At 33.8% G+C, this 24,805-nt stretch overlaps 2 protein-coding genes, 1 long non-coding RNA gene and 1 pseudogene across 4 annotated transcripts in view; 1 reads left to right on the top strand and 3 right to left on the bottom strand.

Moving 5' to 3' along the window:
* The window catches only part of LOC125058191, a 32,675-nt pseudogene extending 10,472 nt beyond the window's left edge, over positions 1–22,203 (bottom strand).
* Positions 7,474–9,322, bottom strand: LOC125058213. Of its 2 annotated transcripts, XM_047662256.1 has the most exons (3): positions 9,099–9,322; positions 8,425–9,020; positions 7,474–8,254 (listed from the first exon to the last, which is right to left on the bottom strand). In XM_047662256.1, the coding sequence occupies exons 2-3, from the start codon at positions 9,008–9,010 to the stop codon at positions 7,806–7,808; spliced, it is 1,035 nt and encodes a 344-aa protein (XP_047518212.1). In that variant the 5' UTR covers positions 9,011–9,020; positions 9,099–9,322; the 3' UTR covers positions 7,474–7,805. The 2 variants fall into 2 exon arrangements, with proteins under 2 accessions (XP_047518212.1, XP_047518213.1); XM_047662257.1 differs by having other exon boundaries at positions 8,425–9,322.
* Positions 22,204–22,872: 669 nt separating the features above from the next.
* On the top strand, positions 22,873–24,516 carry LOC125058208. The gene has a single exon (XM_047662249.1). It carries the CDS (start codon positions 22,998–23,000, stop codon positions 24,150–24,152), a length of 1,155 nt encoding a protein of 384 aa, XP_047518205.1. The 5' UTR covers positions 22,873–22,997; the 3' UTR covers positions 24,153–24,516.
* A 34-nt stretch (positions 24,517–24,550) lies between these two features.
* The window catches only part of LOC125058228, a 12,695-nt gene continuing 12,440 nt past the window's right edge, over positions 24,551–24,805 (bottom strand). Inside the window, exon 4 of the long non-coding RNA XR_007118339.1 lies at positions 24,551–24,791. This is a non-coding gene — a long non-coding RNA (uncharacterized LOC125058228). The remainder of the gene's footprint in view (positions 24,792–24,805) is intronic.

Below are 24,805 nucleotides of genomic sequence, written 5' to 3'. Positions count from 1 at the left end.
AGGTAAGGTCAGTTTATAGGTGAAAGGTCTGTGAAGGATACTTGCTGTATCAAGTATCTTCACAAACTAACAATGGGTGTGTGTGTGGTGGGTGGAGGTGGTGGACCCCCAAGGTCTCCACACCCATTGTTGGGTGACGACCCATAGCATGTCGGGAAGCAGATACAGCCGCCTTGGGGTTTTAGTGGGTATGCACAATCCCAATCCCACCCGCCCTAAGCGCTGCGGCAGGGTATGCGAAATGCATTTCCCCAAGTATTATAAAAATAAAGTTTATAGGTGAAAACCGTACACAAATCTGTTCGGTAGTTCTGGCGTATATAGACGCAGCAGGGATTCGTAAGGTAAGAGAAGATTAATCAGTTTAGTAAAAAAAATGTGAAGTACCAGCATAACTGTAAAAAAATAAAATGTATATATTTTTCTCAAAACTATTGAGGCTTATTTTCAAACACTAATTAAAATTAATTTTGTGTAAATTATAAGAATATTTTATAAATTTTGTCGGGTAATTAACAAAAGTACCTATTCATCTCTTTTCGAATTGAAATGATATAATTTTAAAAACATTTTTTTTCGAAATTAAGCATTACTCACTCTTGGTGATAGGAATGTTGGCAGAGGAAATGTACAGTGGGTAGTTCTAGAGGTCGATTGCAGGCTGCACATCTGGAAGACTGGAATGTCACTGGTTCATGCTGGATCACCTGTAGATAATTACAGTGAATCGTAAAGTTATCTGTTTTGTTCGAAAAAGATTGTGTTTCTTATCACTTCTCGTTCGTTTGTTTCAAATGTAAATTAAGCTATGTGATATTTATGTATAAACTAGCTACCTCTCACACGTTCGTCTGCATGGAATTTGAATTTTTCAAGATTTTTTGCAACAATAATATTTCAATAAATATTCAAACAGCCATAACTTAAACATAAATAAAATCCATTTATTATTAAGTTTATCGCATTCATAAAGACATTCATTTTTTATCTAAGGTTGACTGAAATAACAATATTAAAATATTTTCAGCGCATATCACGTGACCATACTTCATGATTCATACAAATAATCCAGGCGAATCAACGGTTCAAGAAACCGTCCGGTTTCTAGAAAAGGTGGGTTAATATGATGCGTATTTGAAATTGATTTATCTATCTCATAGAAATAAACACTGGCGCGACAACCTTTTGAGGTCTTGCTACGCCTCAGTGTATGTATTTGTGTATCTGTCTTGTGTTTGTTTTTCTGGGTCTAAGTAGGTCCTTTTCCTTCATCGTAGGGGCGAGTTAAGTAGGCACATAAAAAGAAAATTGTATTGGTGCACAACCGTGTTTCACCAGTCAGTCAGTTCAGACCTCAGGGTCGTGTACTCTGAGGACCACAGATAACAGCATTTCACAAAACGTATTTTGTTCCTTTAGGATAGTTATTAAAAAATTATTTAAAATATTTTACGAAGAATAATCATACTATTTTAACGCAGATGTTCTACTAAACTATTACATACTTTATTTAATTGGTAATAATAGGAAAGTCTTTCTCAACTCACCTGTATATGAGCTTTCATCTTCTCAATCTCTTTCTTATATTTGGTAGCCAACTCTTGTTCGCGGGTTATAACTTCGTCTTCCGATTTAAGAACGTCCATTAGGTATCTAAAAGAATTCACTTCTGATAAGCTATGCATTTGATATATTTTAAATCCATTATATAAAATGAACATAATTAAATTTGGGATTCTCGTGTCGATCCAGATTTCACTCATGCACTTTATAAAAAAGCCAAAAATGGCTCCAAATGAGACGCATCAGAGGTCCAAAGGTCCTTCTTCAAAAACTTTTTAGAATTCTGTATATTTAATGCACAACATGTTTCACTCATCATTTTATTTAAAAGTGTTATCGGCCTAGTCGATTTTGAGTTTATTCGTAACCAACATACATAATAAATAACGTATATTATAAAGAGGAAATATTTGTATTTTATAGGAATTTTTTTGAATATATTATTTTCGGCCCTAAGCAGTTTAAATCTAAAAACAGTCGGGTAGTTTATTTAATAATTAAAATAGAAATAATTATAAATAAACATATCAATCGATTAAATCATTGATTAGTTGAATATTTGTATTCAATCAAAGTCTGTTATAACGACATTTAATGGACTACTCATATATTTTGGTCGTAAAAACCGATAGTCGTAAAAACCGATAGTCGTAAAAACCGATAGTCGTAAAAACCGATAGTCGTAACAGCCGATGACGTTGTTATTAAATACCTAATACAATAGAATTCAGCCGGGACCTTTGCTTTTGGCCAATAACACCGGTATGTTGTTCTAAACGGTTTTAACTGTATATATTATTAATAAATACATTGGTATATATCACTTTAATAAAACACTATTTTGACCGGATTGAAGTTATGTATTATTATAAATTTACAACTATTTAACATAATTTTAAATTTATCCGACGTTTCGCGTGCTTTACAGCGTGCGTGGTCACGGTGACCACGCACGCTGTAGTCAAAATAGTGTTTTATTAAATGAATAAAAGTTATGTTAATCAAAGACAATACTATATATCACTTTACGTACTTTCGAACGTCCCCGAGCGTGTACGTAGGCGTGCTCGCTAAGCAGTCTACGACTAGAATTGGCGACATCAGCTTTTCAGTCGCTGCAACGAAACATAGGTCAAATTAAATATTGTATACTAAACAGTTATAATAATATGAGCCTTTTATTTCAGATACTTTTATATTTCTATCATCTATTTTTTTTTAATATCTATGTGTATTTGGCAAAGGCCTCGTCCAAATCTCGCAATTCCTGTCTGCACTGTGCCACTCTCAGCACATGTACCTGCTGTTTCCTTAAACTGGTCTTTCCACCTTCTAAATTGTCTTCCTTTTTTGCGTTTATTGTACTTTGGCCACCAGTCAAATACTTTCTTGGTCCTCTTGCCATGTGCCCAGCCCATTTCCAATTAAGCTTATTTATTTTTATAGTAACTTTACACAGTTATACTAGCTTAAATGTCATTTCTGTTTAAAAGTGCCTCAGTTGTGACTGTATAGGTAGAATAATTTTGAAAATAAATAATTTAATAATAAAATTAAATTCCTCACCAACAACATGCAATAAATCAGGCAAGCATCGTGGCGGGGGCGGCGTCCATAAAACGTCCAACCACAGACGAGGACAAACCGCGCCCCGTCTTCGACATACGGCCAACGCGAGATCGGCTTCACCACTGCGCATGTGCAGGGACACTTGAGCACGCCATCTATTGGGGATTTGGGAAATTATTTACAACACTTAAACGGAAGAACCGGTATGTCTAAACCCAATCGACATGTCAGACACAGGAGGGCGACAGTACTTACACAAGGTTTCTGTAAGTACTGTCGCTTTGGGCAGGAGGCTCATCTGCTGTTAAGTGGTACCATGGATACTCTCGATGTCAGAGAGCTCTCAAGTGCGTTGGTGGCTTTTTAAGAAATCAGACGATATTTTCTTGCGTGTTCGTAACGACTTCTGATAGGGCTTAAGGTAGTTTTTAATAATATCAAGGCTGTATGACGAAACATGAGTTTTTTTTACATAGAACAAGAGCAAATGGGCAGGAGGTTCATCTGATGATAAGTGATACCGCTGCTTAATGCCAGAGGGCTCGCGAGTGCGTTGCCGGCCTTTTAAGAGAGTTTTTATGACTATTTCAGACTAAACTAAGTAACAATTCCATAACAGAATAATGTATTATCAAATTAAACGTCCCAATGATTAAAGATTAGTTTTAACTTACAATTTCTTCTCTTCATACAGATGTAATATGCCAGCTTTGAATCCCAACATTTGACAAATGATCAGGGTGTGGTCTTTATCATAGTTCGACTCTGGTTCCTTGAGCACACTCAGTATTTTCTGTTCATATATTAATTTTTCACTGTTGGGTGATTTCGCCCTGTAATATGATTAACTAGATCTTAAGATTTTCTTAAGAAAATTAAGTTTTTCTCTTTTTCTCATGAAAGTGGAAAGCTATATGCGTTTATCTCGCGTTTAAAGTTTTTGCCACATTATCATCATACATACGGACATATTTCTGCACCTTTTTACTCATCATTTTGCCAGAAATCCTAGGAATCGAGCCCATCATAATATTATTGTTACGGTTTCACAATTATTAACGTTTTTATATTCTAAATCAAATAAGAAAGGCTAGACAAGACATATTTTTTAAATATTACTAATTAATTTAATACGTCATAACAATAAATACGTCAAAGATACGGTTTTATTATTACTTTAAAATATTGGTCCTTCGATCCAGAATACTCACCATACATGAATATAATGTTCAATCAGGGCATCAAAAACAAGGGTAGAGCATTTGACATCTGTTGATATCATGTGTTCCAAGAAGATGATCAGTTTCTCTGAGTTACTAAGGAACATGTGAATAAAGTCGTCAGGTATAGAACGATCGGGTTCCCGATATCTACCGGCAAGCGACGATTCGTCAACTAACGGCTTACTACGTGGTTTGTAGTCTGTACACATTACTGGAAAAGATATGAAATGTATTAATAGTGCATTACTAGGTTGTTAAACTATTTTTAAGTAATCACTTTTAAGATTCGTTATAAGAAAACATTTTATTATTTATTTAAAATTATAATGCCGCTTCGAGAGTTCTAGTAAGCGAATTTTGTTTAATCGATATTAGAATCAAAAAATAAATATTCCATAGCTATATACGTATAGGTATTAGACAAGATCCACGAGGTTCAAACACCACAAATCACAATCCCGTTTTATACTTTTAGAATCCATCCGGCATTTGACCCGAACCATCAAGTCGCATACTTAATTTTGTCTATAAATCGCTTCAAATACATATTAATAAATTATGATCATTTTCATTCATTCACTTTTTACTTTATTTTTACTTTTTAAGTACATTTTATTTTAAGCAACTGTGCGGTTTTTTACCGACTTTGATTAATTCGTTGAATTACGGTTTTTAGCTCTGAATTGAGTAACCCTACTGACGAGGGCAGTTTTTAAGGTGTTTTTAGGTACTGTGCTGGCATCATCCGAATCCGTTAAGTCGTGTCAAGGCCTCCTACAGGCCATGTTCTCGGAACTGTCGGTGAGTCTCGTCAGTTAACATAGCATCAGCTTATATACAGAGCGACGGTTTCGTAGTGTTCGTCGGTGAACGTCGACGCGCGGAAACTCAGGTATGTTGACCTGTTCCGGTATGTGTGTGTGTACATTGTGTTACAGTATATTTATTAAAGTATACATGATATAAAATAAACATTCTATAGTACAATCTATTTACTCTAAAAAACGTGAACATATATTTTACATATAATAATAAAAATATTACATTATTATTCTAACCAATACTTACATTTTAACAACTCCGTACTCTCTTCCGGCTCATGTTGTATCAATTTATGGCCGTATTTCTTCATATAGCAGTCGGCATCGTCAAATTCTAACTCCGCTATATAATCGAGGGCTTGTTTAAATTCTTTTTTGTCTTCAATCATCATTTTGAGATACCAATCGTGTCTGTTATGATTCGCTGCTAATGAGAGGGCATCGTCTATGCTTACTTGTCGGACTACCTATAAGGTTTGTATAATTTTTAGTAGTAATTATCACACACATACAATATTATTAGTATTTAATTTTTGGAATAAAGAATTTGTATTTTCGATTTTTTAAGTATTGTATGTAGGTATTTACATTTAAATTCACAAAAATTGTGTATATCATCAATACTATGGGTAATTAATTATATACTTGATGACCCAAAAGACATTGTCATCCTGTCTTAAATAAAAAAATAAAAATAAAAATTATTAATTAACACGCACAAAATTATATATTTATATAAGGATTAGAAAAAAAATCGATTTATGCATTATTCGTATTACCAATTTTAAGAGTATTATTGTTATTAATTAAAAATTTGATCATCAGATATGCATTGTAAAATGTGTATGTCAAAACAGTTCGCCTTTGATAGAATTTTTTTTTTAATTTAACGACAATTAAAAAAGGTTCGATACCGTAAACAAAAACAATTATTTGAGATTGATATTAATTGTTTATTATTTAATGCAACATACCTTTATAGCGACATCCACGTCAAAATCTATGGCCTTGTCCTTAGAATTGATGAACAGTTTCAATTTCCCTTGTTGGTCGTGTTGATCTATTTTGACGTAACATGTCAATAATAGAGTGGTATGGTCCTCTGTGGCAAATCCCTTAAAGAGATTTGTAGACTAATTAGTGGGTATAAAACTGACTAGACTTATTTTTAACTAAAAAAATCTATGCGCGAAATTCCTACCTTACACTCAATAAATGTCGTCTTACAGATTGAACTTAATTTATGATTTTATGAATGTAATACAATGAATACAAAATAAATATTAAGATCACTACTTCAGTAAGAAATTAACACAAAAAGTGTCTGAACGCACGCGTAAATATTTGTCAACCAATATCCTAATTTTTAATTCCAAGACACACCAAACTAATGATTTCTTTGAAAGATGCATTTTAATTTTGAAAAATTACTTTAAGGCAAACGCAAAATGTGTGTAAATTACAAGTACAAGGAATATGTCTATCAAAGAAAATATAAGAAATAGAGTTAAATAATTTTGACATATCTTCTAGTGGGAGAAAATTCACTCTAATTCGTAGCAGAAGAGCTAAAACATCTGCGCATCTAGCTTTGAACCCGTGTACTAGAGATTAACATATATTTCATTAAAAAATACTAATTGGACTCATGTATAGTAATCTTTCGTCTCATTCTCTCAAACTGTTTTTACACTGTAACGAATAGGGACAGATAAGATCTTTTAAGATGCAATTAGATTTTATTTAAAACGAAACATGTAATTGGTGAAACGGAACGACGTACTGCTTGTATCAACCTATTAACCAATGAAATTGTGGGCCTCATAGCCTAGCGGTCTTATTAAGTGGCAGCTAGGTGAGGGGTACCGGGTTCGATTCCCGGTTCGAGGGCAAGTTTTAATTTAATTTAAATTTGTTCTCGGCCTTTGGGAGGGTTGTGCGGTACCGGGCGAGTGCTTAAACCGTACATAGAGGACACGGTCGAATTTCTAAAGACAAGCACGAATTATAAAAAATCCTTTACTTGACGCTGGCTAATGCACAAATCGTGCCAGAACCATAAATAAAAAAAACAATAAGCATATGTGTGTGTACGCAAAACAGGCATTTATAGCCCTTTCTTGGATTGTAGATGTTTATTAGTTTACTTTGTTATTCGATTAGTTCCCACTGTTAAGCACTTAAGGGGCAGTTCAAGTATTACGTACTGCAATTTATTCCCCCCCCCCCCTTCCTCTTGTCAGCAAAAGTAAGCAAAGCTCTCAACAATACATAAACGTATTAATTGTTTGTAAGAAGGTAACGGTTTTGAATACCATCGCACTTTTTTGACGATACTAATTATTTAGGAGTCTCGGAGGACCTTCATTGGAACACCTCCAAGTGAGTTTTGCTCCGGAAACGCGTCAAAAAAAACGCGTTTTTTTTTTTTTTTTTTCACCTGGGGAAACCCGATTACGGGCCCCCGCGCCTGGGCAAGTGTGATTGGCGCGGGGAGTGTGGGGATCAAGGTCGTAACATGCGATGGTCCCCATACCCACTAAAACCACCAGGGCCCAATACATAGCCATAGCACGTGTAGAGCAGTAAACAAAAGCAAAATAAGCAATATAGCAAAATAAAAAATCGGTCAGTCAGTGTTTAATTTATAGACATATTTGACAGCTTTAATTAGCTCCAAAAATGGGTCTTTTTTATGTTTTGTATTGTTTCGCCGCCACAAATATTCATAGACATGATCTGAAAAATTTTCAGAGTTATTATAATTATCCTTTTTAAAAAATCTTTTTACTGCCCTCCACTGTGACTCAATCCTTTGCGTATGGGTTCCATCTTCAGCCACAAACGGGTTTTCAGGGTCTGAATGATTCACTTTTTGATGTATGTACCCATGGTCTGCCAGACAATCGTATGCTTTCCAGAAGTCAGTATGAATGATAGTACCAACTTCAACATGTTTTTGAATGAGAGGAAGTAATATATCAGCTGATCGAATATTATTTGGGCACACTTCCAATCTTAGGTCTTCAGATTTGTCTTCGATCATACCAAGGACCCAATAGCCCTCAATATGTCGTCCTACAACAATTAAAGAATTAGTTAATAAGCTTAATGAGTTAAATAAATTTTGTAGATGTGATAATAATAGGGTTATTGGACAGCTCTGGTTTTTAAATTACACTCTAGGAGTAAAACAGACTAATAACACATATAGTAAATATTAATTAATAGTGCTATAAAATAATTACCTCGATTATATTTTCTTTTCCCAAATTTAGATTCATCAATCTGGACTATCTTCCCTGGGCCACCAATCTTTCCTACCGCTTGAGTTTTATCCATTTGATATATAACTATAGTTTCCCTACAATAACTATACCAATCACATATAGTAACTCGGCTTAAGGATTTAAGTCTATCATCTTTATATGGATCTTCACGCATGGTTGTAAGATAGCTCCAATTTTGCGAAAACGCATATAATAAATAGAAAACATGAACTAATTCTATTTTAATATTTTCGAAAAATGTTCCTTTATTTCTAGGAACTTTAGTTTTTGATCTGCAATTTCCTTTCGTGCAACACCATGAACCAAATGTTTTATTCGTCGATTTAGCAATTTTCATGGGTTTACGATGTGTACTACATTGCTTTTGAGAATGCACTAAACCATTTTCTTCAGCGAATGCCACACACTGCTCATTGGTACCTAATTTTTTATATAATCTAATCAGATTCCACAATGAGACCACTTCCTCACTATTCAAGTCACGATTCACAACGGACCCATCGTCCTCAAAATCATTTTCACGAGTAGAACTTGTAGACGCCATCACTATAAATCTGAAAATGATCGCGAGAAATCAGTGTTGATTATGTATGTAAAGCCAAGTTTCAAAAAATGCAAATAAAATAACGCACTTTCACGTGAAAATAAAAAAGAAACGGATTTATAAAGTAAACTTTGCACTGTAAAACTAATTACCGCTAGTCTAGCATAAACCACATTCAAAATGGCCGATTAAGTTTATAAAATTAATAGGGATGTGAAAAATAATCGATTTTTTTTAAAGTGAAAATCGATTTTTGTATTCGATTTTAATATTAAAAATAATTGAAAATTCGGCGACCAAATATTCATATACTAACTCTAACCTAACCAATCTAAATAATATTTGTTTTTGTGGACAGCTCCGATCTAAATAGAAATTGTTTATTCAAGCCTCGGCTTCTCGGCGTCCTGGTCGCCTTCGGCGACCAAATATTCATATACTAACTCTAACCTAACCAATCTAAATAATATTTTTTTTTGTGGACAGCTCCGATCTAAATAGTAATTGTTTATTCAAGCCTCGGCTTCTCGGCGTCCTGGTCGCCTTCGGCGACCAAATATTCATATACTAACTCTAACCTAACCAATCTAAATAATATTTGTTTTTGTGGACAGCTCCGATCTAAATAGTAAGTGTTTATTCAAGCCTCGGCTTCTCGGCGTCCTGGTCGCCTTCGGCGACCAAATATTCATATACTAACTCTAACCTAACCAATCTAAATAATATTTGTTTTTGTGGACAGCTCCGATCTAAATAGTAAGTGTTTATTCAAGCCTCGGCTTCTCGGCGTCCTGGTCGCCTTCGGCGACCAAATATTCATATACTAACTCTAACCTAACCAATCTAAATAATATTTGTTTTTGTGGACAGCTCCGATCTAAATAGTAATTGTTTATTCAAGCCTCGGCTTCTCGGCGTCCTGGTCGCCTTCGGCCTCTTCCTCCGCGCCTCCGATTATTTATATACACTCTAGGGGTAAGACAGACAAGACCACGTGGATAGTGGGGTGCTCTGATTCGGTTTTGGGTACTTTTTGGATATTAAAGTAAACACTTTATTCTAGTAAAAATTAAATAATATAGAAAGTTGCAAACAATGAAATACAAGTACTAATTAGAAAATACAGACGAGTAGGTATCGATAATTTCAAAAAAATTCGGAACCCTATAATCTATCAACACGAAATTAGGTTAATTTCAATGTTGATTATTCTATAACTTTAAATTTCAAAAATGAGGAAATAATCGATAAATAAATAAAACGATTATTAACAATCGATAAATTAAAAACACGATTTTTTTAAGTGAACGTCACATCACTTATAACCAATAGAAAAGTAGAAAATGGCGGATTGTTTACAAATTTTAATACATTACACAAAACTTTAAATTTTTTATAAAAATATTAAGACGCGTTTCCGGAGCAAAACTCACTTGGAGGTGTTCCAATGAAGGTCCCCCGGACACTCCTAGATAATTAGTATCGTCAAAAACGTGAGGTGGTATTTAACACCCAACCCTTCGTAATCACCAAATAAGAAAATCAAAGGACCCAATATAATACTTACGTAATACTTAAACAAACACTATTTTGCACTAACATGTTATTTTTTCGTTTTAATTTCCATACGTATAGTCTAAAGATCCACGCGCAAAATTAGCTTAAAGTTATTCTTGCAATGATATTCGCGTACCCAATTACGTCCAGCCCAAATTCAAACGTCTTTTTTTAAATTCCATGCAAGTTAATTCAGCGATTTTAAAATTTTAATGGCGCGCTCCAATCCGACTGACCTGATATGTCATGCAGGGTTGACAGTTTTTATTAATAAATTGAGGGGATTACAAAATGTCAGTCTTAATTTAATATTTTAAAAGAATAAATGCAAATTCAATTGCAAGCTGCCAAAGCGTGAAATAATTAAATTAAAGATGGGCATCTTTGCGTGGAAAGTTCGCACATTTTTGTATACACAAGGACGGTTGAAAGGTTTTGGGGACACCGCAGATAATTCAAATTATAACGACAGTGCTAATCTAACAAAAATCTAATAAAACACTAAACTTAAAACATGATACATATAATGTTAATAACTGTATAAGCAAAAAAGGTGTCTAAATTTATCCTCACATCTATTTACAACAACAGATGGCGCTGTGCATGTGTAAAACGCGATAACGAAATGAAGTCCTAGAAATATAAAGCTGATTAGAAAATATATTTCGAAGACGAGTTCCTCTGGTCTCGCCGTGGTTGGGCCTGGACCGCCTAAACACGTCCGCCCCAGTGCCGACTGCCGACCTGCATCAGCAAGCCGCGAACAATCATACCACTGGCGGGGGGCTCTGACCGAACTCAGGCCGATGTCGATGAAAAATCGACATTTTATTAATCGATTGTTTTTTTAGAATGAAAAATCGATTAATAAATAATCAATTTTTTCCTAATTTGAGCAGATATAATCATTATGTGGGAAATAAATAAAAACAATAAGTCCTTACATAAAAATAATAATATAAATATTCAAAAAAGTGTGCTATTGTTTTTATTAAATCAAGCCTGCCTTATACGTCTTGATGGTGGTAGGTGGATAGTGGAAGGTGTAAATGCAACTAATATGGTAAATCAAGCATGGAAAAAAATGCCCATTTTACTGCTTACTGCATCGCCGTTTCTACTCAACTGACAATGACAACGACAGTTGAGAATTTTTTATTTATTTTTAAAAATACAAAAATATAAATGGCGCCAAACGTCAAACTATTATACTCTATGATATTCTGTGTACTATTGAACAACCCTAGGTGTGAAATTTGCATTATTCATATATTTTTAAATCTCCATCCGGAAGCACCAGGAAATATGACACGAACTTATGATAGCCATTTTTTATCAGACTACATTAGTCTATAAAATTTATAAGATAACTAGCTGATCCGGCAAACGTCGTTTTGCCATGTATATAATTTAAAATAAAAATAGGGGTTGATCGTAGAGGGGTGAAAATTAGGGGTAGTATGTATTTTTGCTGTATCATAAAAAAAATTAAGATAAAAATTTTATCTAAAATTTAAAAAAAATTTTAGGGGTGGACTAACCTTAACATTTAGGGGGATGAAAAATAGATGTTGTCCGATTCTCAGACCTACCCAATATGCACACAAAATTTCATGAGAATCGGTCGAGCCGTTGAGGAGGAGTTAAACCACAAACACCGCGACACGAGAATTTTATATATTAGATTTACAAAAATAAAATCTCGTTATACAGTGGCCAATTTCTTATCGCCTTTATTTCGTAGAATCATATTTAGGGGGTACCCCAAACAAGAACACAAGGGTAGGGGTAAGGAAAGAAGTTGTACCTTCTTTTTTATAAGGTTCTAAGGAACTTCTTTTGTACCCTTTCAATCAACCCTATTGCGGCTAAGTTGCAACATTCCAATAGATGCTAACCAACAAAGTAATAATGATTATTAAAAAGAAAATCATAACAAATTTAAAAAGTTTGGTCCCTGTGGCAGTGTACTTTTAACGCTGGCAGCATTTCCTCGCTGTATTGCAATCTTCGTTGAGTGAGGAAAGCACCAGCTCTGGGATCACCGGTACTATCTACCAGGCGCCAACTTAAATCTTTAATAAGCGCCTGTGCACTAGAACCCCACGGCCCAAGAGTCTCTACTCAAAAGGGAACAAAATCGAAGTTGGAGGAAAGAGTCTTATATTTGTGCCGTTTATTATTTCCTGCTCTGCGACCGCCCCAGCTTTTTGCTTGTCCGTAGGAGGTGAGACGGGGCAAACGTGTCCACACAAGTAGCATCCCATAGAGCCAATAGATTTAAAAAAATACATTGTTAGACAGCTTAAGCGGTAATGTCAGACAAAGCACGAGATTTGGAGCGGAATAAATGACTCGGCCTTCTTAAATTAACCTACCAATTCGCTACGGGCTACGAGGTTCAATTGCTACGAGATTTGTAGAACGTAGCAGTACACGCCCGTAGCACTAATTTCTGCTACGGTATGAAACCGACAATGGTGCTTGTGGTATATAACTTACTAATACGATTTGTTAGAAACATACAACAGAAAAAAATATACATAAGAACTATATATAACTAGTCTGGCTATTTTTTAATTGTTTTGAATTTGGAACTAAACGACACGACATTGAGTCTCCTAAAACATCTTTGGAGCGAGCAGTGGCGAGCAGTCCCTTGGAAACACTGCTTAAACCCTTAGATTCGTGGCCAAAAAGATTAAAGGGCTATATAAAAGCCAAAGGTGCCCATTTAGAATAGAATTTTTTTTTTAATTTTTGCTGAGACTAGTAAATGTGTCAGTAAAAATTTTAAAAATATTACATTACTTCATTTAAAAAAATGCTTTTTCAGAATTTATGGCTGGACTATGTATAGCAATGAATTTCAAAGGTACCTTTAAAAAATTAAAACCAGAGAATTAAAATTATTAATTTCAACAAAAGTCACTACGATGCCATATTAAAAGACCATTTTGTCTCCTGTTTACTTATACTATTCAATTACAAACGTTAATTAAGCGCTAATAGTAAACGACATTTAAGATTTAAATATGTAAATGTAAATCTAATGGGGTTTTTTTAAGACATTAGGCAGTGGCGTAATTATACCATCTGGGGCCCGTGGAAAATTCTTTTGATGGGGCCCTATGAGTAAAAATCGACACGCTGTACTTAGTTTAATTTTCATTTTAAATGAAAAATGGAAAGAAACAATGTACTTTTTTGGAGTTTGGCGACCCGATAGGACCTTTCGGTTAAAGGTACACTGCCAAAGGGACCAAAGATTAAAATTTGTTTTAATTCTTTTTATTTTTACATTGTAGGTTATTAATAATAAATATAAATTATACGTTTGTAGCATTATTCAATGATTATAGTACGTCTGTTATTAGATACATTACTTATACCACGCCTAGTAGACAAGTGTTCAAAGTATACAATGGTCAATAGTCGTCGTATCGATCGTGTCACCGGTGCAACTCATTTCACGCTTATTGGATCACCGCCTAATCCTCCAAGGCTTTTGCGGAGTTCACATTATCAATAGATAGCTTGTTAATACATAGACATTTACTATTAATGCACAACAAACAGACGTAAACAGGAGTACATACATAATTCACAACGTATATGAGTATTTATTACTATTAATCGCTGACAGTTTCTTGTTATTTCTTTACGTCCATTATACGCTCTTTATTTAAGAAATGTTAATAAATGTTTAGGGTCTGGTTCACAATGTATGGATAAAATACCAAATAGCTGCAAATAGCTAGCAAATAACTAATATTTTTATTTTACATAGCTTATTTCTAAATAGTTTCAAAACGATGTACATTCCTAACCTCTTAAATTTCTCACTAAGTGAATGATCTTTGAGAAATAAAATATATTTGAACCGAAACTACACAAACTACTAAATATTAACAAGTAGGCCTAAGTATCGTATAACACCACACCCCTAAACCACGCCACCGCAGGAATCAATGTAATGCGCGCCGGTCCGAAGGTCACTGTCCAACTATAATCGCCAAACTTTTGAGCTTTAGGCTACATAGTTTGACTTTGGTATCACCGAGACAAAGCCGTATTTAAATTTCCAAGATAATTCATAAAGTACATTTAAAGTTTATTAAGCTATTGCATAGCTTCCATCGCGGGCCTCGAGCGTGGAGACTGAATCCAGAAATTCCGTAACGAAAAAAACCTTACGCGTTAGAGCGGGACAGAACGCATACTGCGTATTCACATCTCTCTGACGAGATCGGTGCAGCCGGTGCGCGTTAGAGTGAGACAGACTAATAGGCGAGTTAGTCTGAGTCTGGTAGAGTGGTAGATTGAATTAATTTATCAAAGAAAAAACTTGAATTTATATCAAAGAAAAAAATACTGCATAAATAAATAATTATAATTGCATAAGTTGAAAAAAAAATTATGCAATATCTTTACCGCGGCAGTCCCCGAGTGCCACACGTTTTTTTTCATCTCTGAGGTCGTAGGTTCCATCCTCGGCTGTGCAATGGACTTTCTTTCTATATACGCATTTAATATTCGCTCGAACGCTGAAGAAAAACATCGTGAGGAAACCGGCTTGCCTTAGACCCAAAAAGTCGATGGCTTGTGTCAGTCACAGCAGGCTGATCACCTACTTGCCTATGACAAATGATCATGACACAGATTCAGAAATCTGAGGCCCAGACCTAAAAAGGTACACTTTAAATACCAGAAGCGATAAAAGTATCTATTTTCTTTTAGAAATCAATTTCAGCGTCAGTCACCAATAAACCTTGATTCGCATTACACGTCGTTTATTATTTATCTCAATTACTACCAAGTGTGCATTAGAAATAAATTATCAATATTTACTGTAGTTATAGTTCACTATTCTGGCTATAATGGCTTACACATAAGATATAGATATATACTGCGGGGTTTTTTGTAGGACTATTTAAGACATTTATTTCCTTCATACATTACATATGTGTAACTCTAGCGGTTTTGGCAGCTCACGCCATAAAAGCTCGCATTTTTTCCTCCATCCTTAGTAGCATATGTGTTATACTGATGTATAAACTATATTATTGTAAAGTTTCATTAAAATCCATTCAGTAGTTTTAGCGGAAAAGAGTAACAAACATCCATCATTACACACTTTACGGTTAATAATATTAGTAGGATAGCTCCTATTTCTTACTTAACATCTTAGATAATTTCTAGATTTAAGGGTGTGTAGTCTACGTGCCGAATCGCTTGCTTTTTGAAAGTGAGCAACACTGTCTGCGCTAATGAGAATAATTAATGTTCAGCTGTGCCTAATGAGGTATAGCGGACGTCATATCGACCCGTCGCCTCGTAACCTGCTTCCGCTATGCTTTTTCACGGCTCATGGTATGGAGGGTAGCGGCAAAATAAAAAGAGTTACCTACCCTCAAGCTATGTAAGAACAGCTACTGCCCATGCCATTTATATACAGCTCATACTGAGTGTTTGCTCAATTTAGCTAAATTTATCGAGTTATAGAAAAAAATGATTACAGGATATAATATAATGTTGCACTAAATGTCGAAGAAATATCGTGGCATATTCAATGAAACATTTCTGTCCTGTTATCAATTGTATTTTTTTATATCGTTTTTTTAATTTTTAGTTGAGTATTTAAATTAAAGTATGTTCGATGCTATCACATATAGTGGCTTGCCTCCAAAAATAATAAATCAGTAAACCATAATCTTGGGGATTTAAAAGAGTGGCGTAGTTTCCTCTCGCACGCTCTACAGCCTCGATTCGTCAACTGATAGTGAATGTAAAAGATCTTCCGTTTTATAAGTATTGACGTTCATAAGCCTCTAGTCTTTATAGTTTTACAGACAGACAGAACAGATTACATTGTTAAATAAAATATACGAAACAGATAACAGAAGTCAATTACATGAATAGATAAAAAACAGAAAACTGATATTGAACATTACACAGACTATAACCCAATATTTTAAAGCAAGAAGTAATTATAACTACAGCCACATAAAGTCAAAGTCCTCCCACTTCCCAAAATATTTCCTCACATCCTCTTAGGTGAGGTGGAAAATGTCTACATCTTCATACATTGTACTGTAGTAAGCTAAAACCCAACACATTGGCGAATTACGCAACAAAATCGTTTTGATTTGCTTTGTCTGCGCGTCTCACAAAAAGCTGTCACTTTTCAAAATCTCACACTTCAACAGAGTGCATTGATTTAGTATTTATGAATAAAGTTAGTCTGTGTCTCTGTATTTATTAATAAATAAATATTTAAATTAATGATTGTAGAATCGCTCATCGTTTAACTTGCGACAGTGTCAAATGCACGCTAAGGCACTTAGCTATCGGATTTTGTAATTGAATGCACCGGAAAGAGCGCTCTTTGATATAGCAATTTTAATGAAAACTACATAGATGTCAAGTTATTTAAGATTACCTGCTTAATTAGCACTTATACACGAACAACTCTAGGGAAAGTACCAAAAGGCCCAAAAACAGGTGGATAGAAAGAATAGAAGCGCTAGCAGGAAGGGAATGGAGAAAGAAAGGATCAATGGTACTGAAGGAAGTTAGGATATTATTAGATACTAACCAGAAAAAAGCTATGCATCAAATCTAAGCTGTATATTCTACTTTTGTAAAGATTGGAAATAAACGGGCTTTATTATTGATTATTATTATACAAGAACAAAACTATCCCAATAAATACAGCCAGTTTTAATTTCAAGGTTTTATGAAGCTACGTTTTACTTGTCTCTGAATCTCTGGCTCAAATTTTTGTGTTGAACAGTTTATGTATTCAGACTATATTATAAAAATAAACAACAATACGATAATCATTAAAAACAATATTTCTCGCTTGAGACCGAAGTCGCTTTTTCGACATTTTCACAAAAACAACCAATTTCAAGACGACAAAATCTGAGCAGCGGTTGACAGATCTTGTACTTTGATTTGACGGGTGACACTTGACATTGCCATATGAATATATCATTATTTTATTTTTGTTTTATGCCATGAGGTTCCGGTAGACCTATACATAATGCTACGATCTGATAGGATTGAATAAGTGATTGTTTTAAAAAAAGAAAAAAATATGTTTACTGAACTGAAATTTTTACTTATTATATTTAATTATCAATTAGGATTGTGATGGTCCACGGTGGATGATGATGCGGAACAGCCTTCTTATAGTCTCATCTCTTTATGGGAAATGCTGACTTAACGGAAAGTAAAAGACAAACAGATAGGCAAGACAGATACTAACGTGGATAAAGACATAAATGAACTTAATAAATAATTAAAGAAAAACATCTACGAAAGACTAGGCGGTGTGTCACAAAGCACCGCTGGTCAACAATTAACAAGTGGCCTAATCAGTCTGCATTATAAATATAAAAAAAATATCTCTATATTTTTCGCTATGTTTTATAATATGATGTCTTTTGTTCTGTGATCCTACAGTAATGTTTGTCCGTGTAGACGTGTCGATAGTAAAGGCGGTATGGTCGAAAGACTATAGCCTGCGCCATGGGCGAAAAAAAAGTATTGATTGTAATCATTATGTTTGCGCACACCGTCCACACCTATTATCGTTGGTTATACATTGGTTGCAAAATGTATAACTTATTCTATCCTGTTTTTGTTAGGCGTGATTGGCGCGGCTATTAATAAATAAAATACATTTATTTCTACGTTATATCCATTAACGATAAATGATTACAATCAAGTATGTACAGTATTTACAATTTTCATAACCTACAAAGTAATAATAAAAAAAATATAAATTATTTAAAAGAAAATCAAAACAAATGTAAAAAGTTTGGTCCCTGTGGCAGTGTACCTTTAATAGCAGCATTTCCTCGCTGTATTGCGATACTTATTCGTTAAGCCAGGATAGCTCCAGCTCTGGGGTCACCTGTCCTATCTACCAGGCGCCAACATAAAATAAGTGCATGTGTACTTGAACCCCTCGGCCCAAGAGTCTCTATATATTATTTTTATTAAAGTTTGGAAGTGTGTCTTAGCGATAAGTCTTGACACTGAATATATCGACCGTATCGAGAATATAGAATATCGTCTACATACTCTTCAACTACGTTTCCCATTTCAAACACCTCAAAACATTTGCGCTAAAGCTGAATTTGGCCGACGCCCAACCTTCATTACCTCCGGGATGTTTATTCGTTAATGTTTCTCTTAATGAAGACATAATTGAATTGTTCGTTTAATGCAGAATGCAAATTACGCATACAATTAAATGTTCATTTTGAAAAATAAACTTTTGTATGGCTCCTCACTGAGACGTTTTTATGTAAAATTAAGAGTCTTTTCTCAAACTTTGTTTCACAGGCTAAACAATTAAGTTGATTTAAGATTTAAGTTGTCGCCTGGTAGGTGACCCAAGAACTGGTGCTTTCCTCGCTCAACGAATAAGTATCGCAATACGTGAGGAGGCCATCATTAAAGGTACATTGCCACAAGGACCAAACTTTTGAAATTTGGTTTAATATTCTATTCATCCATTTTAACACGCTTTATATTAGTTTCACCTGTATGTATGTAATCGACTTCTTCGGACTCGATTTTGACCCACATTAAACGGACAGATTTAATTCAAACTTTGTACACTTATAAAGAATCAGCGACAATATAATAATTTCATAGGTTTATCTCGAAAAAACAATGAATTTTTTTTCGAGATAAACGAGATAAACACGTATTGCTGCTAGGACTAAAAAGTGGAAAATAAATATAGTTAAAAAAAACTAAAAAACACGCTTTTAAAAAGCGTGGCGCGCTCTGTGCCATATTTTTCGTCTATCGAGCAACCCACGCTTTTTCACAATAATACCAGTATTTTTTGTTCATTACCTTTTTAGCCTAAATTAGGAATTATTTTTCACTTTTTAGTTTGATGTGCTTTAAAAGCGTGTTTTTTAGTTTTTTTAAACTATATTTATTTTATTATTATTATTATCACTGTGTAGGTTAAGAATAATGCTTAATGTAAATACTGTATATTTATGAGTTTCTACTTTTTTAAAAGGTAAATGTGCACATTTTGATATTTACTTAATAGATACTATTATTAAATACAAAACCACAAATAAATATCCGGGTTCAAATTATTCAACTTTATCAATTCAATCAATTTGAATTCTAGGTTTTATTGGTACTAGAATGCACGGATACTCCATTCAATAGTCAAAATATGTTCTGTGCTCAATGCACACAGAACAATAAACAAACAATAGGGTTTGACAGAAAATCTATGTTGTACGGTTTATTGTAGACTAAATCGATTATAAAAGTTCAAAATAGATTTAAAAATAAACATCTAAACATCGTCTATTCGTTTGTGTATTAATTGTAATTTTTGTAACTCTTTAGTTTATACGGAATTTTAAATTTGCGTGGTGTAGCCCTTCAGGCCCCAAGGTCCTTTAGTGGTTCTTTTGGGTTTTCTGTACTTTTAGTTTATCTATAATATATTAAGCAATATTTAAAAAATGTACATTGTCTTTTATTAAAAATGATTGAAGAATTTCATTTTGCCCCATGATTGGCTACTTTCTCTATTCCATAATGACGTAAAAGAAACATCGCTCGCAAGTCACGCTCTCTTCTTTTTAAAGGATATAAATGTGAATTTATAACATTTAACTCGAGGTTTCCGTACTTCTATAACTCTTTGTCTAGTGATCAAGAGACTATCTGTGTGCAGTCTGTCTATTCGCGTAAACCAGAGACAAATATATTATTTTTTATCTGTTAATATACCTATGTTACTATTGTCGCACAGCAAACCAGATAAATATTGAACATTGCCTTCACGCTTTTTAACCACATTAAACGATTGTGTACTTACTTATATGTGTTAATTAATTCCATTCTGAATGTAATTGTAAATGACAATTAAAAGTTAAGTATATAACTTCATTTCAAGGTCATCGTCGGAATGACGTCATGGCAGTAATTTGCAAGTACAGATTATATGTCAAAAACGTATTAGATTTTGACAGTTATAGTTCGCGGTATATAGTGTTTCGACGCTTAGGATGTTCAAGTATTACATAAGCACTATAGGGGCGGAGAGGTCTTTGATTTTCATATTTGGTGATTACGTCAACAATTATTTATTTTTTTACACATTGTCTATGCTTGAAAACGAAATCGAATCGAAAATGAAGATTCCTACAAAAAAATTATACGTTTAGGTACTATTATTTTTTAGAGCTTTGCTTACTTTTGCTGATAAATAATTGCAGTAAATTTGCTTATGTAATACTTACCCTTAATTGGTAAAAAAATGTGCAATTATCAACTCTATTCACTGCTTGCTTACTACAGTAGGTACAGACTTAATATTTTGGTCTAAAATCCAACATCAGAGATATATTGCGACATGCGTTATAATTCTAAGTATCATGACTCTGGAACTATAGTAATTAATCAAAGTACAACATTGTTGATTTTATGTGTTTTTTAACCAAAAACTAACCTAAAATATGTCCTACATTTGTACTCGGCCAATTATTATTATTATTATGTATATTAACACACTGGCAGCTTAATAAGCTGATGCGCGTGTATTTTGAGATTTGAAGAAACTATACAATCTATTTTTAAAGGTGTTCAAAGATGGTGCACTGATTATACTTTCCGGAAGCCTATTCGAATCGGCCACTAGTCACTACTCGGTTTGGGAGAACGTTCTATAGGGAATTTGTGTTATGTTGAGTGGTCTTAAGTTTTAAAGAACTACCCCTCAAATGTGTATTTTCACTTAAAATAAAGAGCTTCTCAATTCCTGGAACATTATAGTGGCCAGTGAGGATTTTATATGTTTCAATGAGATTTCAAATTGTGACTGGTAAACCCTAGTCTTCTTTTCTTTTGTCAATCTTCGCAATCTCCTACACATTCTTTTATGCCGATCTGTCTTCCGTTTCTGGAAAACTTTTTATAAAACCTATCTGATTTCCTGAATATAAATTGTTTGCTTAAAATATATTAGAAGAATGTATGATATATTTATTTATTTGAAACTTTGTTTGGGTGTTTATTTAAGAGCCGCTAAACAGCGAAGGTAAGTTTAATAACGCCATCAAAACAAACTTGGTAGGTGGAAAATATCTGTTATTACGAACTCGATCGATGAATAGAAACAAGCTACAGTTGAATATCATTACAATATACTACTTACAACAAAAAAATACAAATAGTAAGTAAGAAATAATAAATTAACATTGTTTTGCGCGACCAATAACCTCTTATACGAATCTAGTAAGATTTTATAGGATTGATGGGGGATTTCTAGATGATGACTTACCAGGTGTAAAACGGTGTTCACCACTTCACGGTTGGTCACCTGGCCAACTTCTATCAGCCCGATAAGAACTGCAAATTTCAGGCTATCGTTTGTCGTCATTCGAACGACTTCCTCAGGTCTTTTTATATCACTAAACGGCGGTGATTTTATATCCACCATGGTTTTTTATGTCACAATGCACTAATTCACAAATTACAATTTCACTCGCGACTGTAAAACTCAAAAAAACATTATTTCATCGGCTCACATGATAACGCGCTGATATCACTTGCTGCCATTTTGGTTTCTAACGATGTTGCCATGTCATGGTTAATGGTGTTTAAATTTCCCTAAATGTTATTTTCGTTATAATTATATTTCAAAATGTTTTGATAAATCATCATTTATTGTATGTAGCTTGTAATATTTGGTTAAATACTACGAATACTTAAATATTTACTTAATGTCTTGTTTAGCTTAATTCAAGCTAAAAGTCATAAATTTTCGAATAGTTTCGAGTTAATAAAGTTTTGAATAGAATATAATACTTTAACTTTAACATTCATGGGGCGAACCATATCAGTGAGGGCTAACTTTTAAAAATAAGTTATGTACTGTACTCAATATTTTTGAGTTTGACTTTCTTGATTTTCTTCTTTTTCGTACCTCAGAACACCAGCGTCTATACAAAAAGACAATAATGTAATTTATTTTACTAATAAACTTTATCAAATTACAATTACAATCATGTATTCTAATAAATAGTATGAAGTAAATTTTTTTTTTAACTTCACACACAGCACATGCATTTGTTATTATCAAAAACATAATGTTTATGTTTGTGTAAGTTTATATTCTGATCTAAGCCGGTTTAATAAAAGATTTTCTACATATACCAATAATTCCATTCGAAGCTGGCTTATCCTTAATAACACCCCAATGTAATAGTGGAAATTATCTGGACATGGCAATATTCGAAAATTAAATATACCTAAGAGTGTTGGACTTCCTTTTTGGCGGGAAAAGGAGAGCCGCGTTTTTCAAATAAAATTTTGTTTTATTTTTAATTAAATTGTCTTTTTCAAGACAGAGTGCTTTTGGAGGAGAATAATGTCTTCAGAGAGTGATGGTGATGAAGACGGGTCTACAAAGTCACCCGTAGACTCGAAAAAGAGGCGATTAGATAACTCTGTAAAATCGAACGATGTCGATAAGTATAAACCTTACTCTAAACCAGATTATAAGCGATCCTACCCGGATAATAGTAACATAGAAGAGTTCCCCGTTTACGTACAGGGAATTAAAATGGAAGATAAGATAGGTAATAAAAATCCTTTGCATTTATCAAAAATATTCAAAAACGTGAAGGGCATTAAGGAATGTCGTCGAGTTAATGCGGCTAAAATTATGCTGGTTTTCAAACAAGCTGCAGCTGCTAATGATTTTCTGAGTCACGTTAGCTTACGTGACAATAATATGAAAGCTTTTGTACCAGCCTCTTCGGTGGAGCGAGTGGGTAAAATTCGTTTTATCCCTAAAGAATGCAGTAACGCGGATTTATACCACAAACTAATGGCTGACTCTGAAATTGTTGGTGTTAGACGTTTCATGAAAAGAACTTGTGATGGTCTAGAACCCCTTACTACTATAAGCGTTACCTTTGTAGGAACTGTTCTCCCTCAGTATGTTTATTTAGACAACTGGCGTTACAAAGTTTTCACTTATATTCCTCCTCTCATGCAATGTTTTAAATGCATGAAATTTAGACACAGTGCCAAAGTATGTAGAAACAATCAGGTTTGTTCAAAGTGTTCAGGTGGTCATTCCTATAAGGAATGCTCAGCTGAATTTTTAAAGTGTGTTAACTGTGGAGGAGACCACTTGGCAGTATCCAGGTTTTGTCCTCAAAAAGCAGCTCAGATTAAAAAACATGAAAATAATTATTCATCTAAAATGTATTCAACTGTATTATTGTCAAGTGATTTTCCTCCGTTACCTAGTGATAAATCAGTTGTAAAGTTGGCTCACAATAAATTAGCTTCACCTACTGTCCAACCTAAGAAAAAAAAGTTATCACAAAATTCATCAGATAGTTCAATTCCAGTCCAGTCTGCTCCTCCTAATAGTGGTTCCTATGATCAGCTCATTAAAGATGATCAGTTCTTGAGTAAAATTATCAAAACTTTAGTTATGTTAGGCAATTCTAATACAGCAAACACAACTGCACACATTAAGGATATATTAATACAAAACTTAACAAAATAATGGATTATTTACGATTAATGCAACATAACATACAGAGTATCAATAATAAAAAACCACTTCTTAAATCTTTATTATATGATAATAAAATAGATGTGTGATTGCTAAATGAAACTTGGTTAAAAGATTCTGGTCTGCCTTTTTATATACCTGGTTATATATTTGTTGGAAAAAATGCTAAAAATGAGCATGGAGGTGTAGGTATTTTAATAAAAAATGATATTAAATTTAAGGTCTTAAAAACTACTTTCTATCAAAATATTCAATTTATAGCTATTTCTATAATAACAGGATGTGGTCCTGTCTCAGTGCTCTGTGTCTACTGTCCACCAAATAATAGCTCAATTAGTTTGATTAATTTGAGAAAGATTATATTGCAATTACCCAAGCCTTGTCTTGTATCTGGTGATTTTAATGCTCACAATATAGCTTTTGGTTGTGATACTACCAATTCAAGAGGTCGTGAATTATTTGATATATTTGATGATGCTGATTTATGTATTTTAAATTCTGGTGACCCTACTACTATTTCTAGACCTGGTAATAATGCATCAGCCATTGATGTTACTTGTGTTAGCCCTGATATTGCACCACTTTGTGAGTGGTATGTCGGTGATGACTCTTTAGGGAGCTATCATTTACCTACTTTTGTTAAC

Source organism: Pieris napi, chromosome 18, assembly GCF_905475465.1.
Source record: "Pieris napi chromosome 18, ilPieNapi1.2, whole genome shotgun sequence".
Taxonomy (NCBI): Eukaryota; Metazoa; Arthropoda; class Insecta; order Lepidoptera; family Pieridae; genus Pieris; species Pieris napi.
This window is presented reverse-complemented; position numbering and strand designations above follow the sequence as displayed.

Coding starts and splice junctions, on each gene's coding strand:
- LOC125058213 (XM_047662257.1), bottom strand. CDS start 9,010: ATGGCGTCTACAAGTTCTACTCGTGAAAATGATTTTGAGGACGATGGG. Junction 8,255..8,424: donor GAAAAGAAAATATAATCGAG/GTAATTATTTTA, acceptor TAATTGTTGTAG/GACGACATATTGAGGGCTAT.
- LOC125058208 (XM_047662249.1), top strand. CDS start 22,998: ATGTCTTCAGAGAGTGATGGTGATGAAGACGGGTCTACAAAGTCACCC.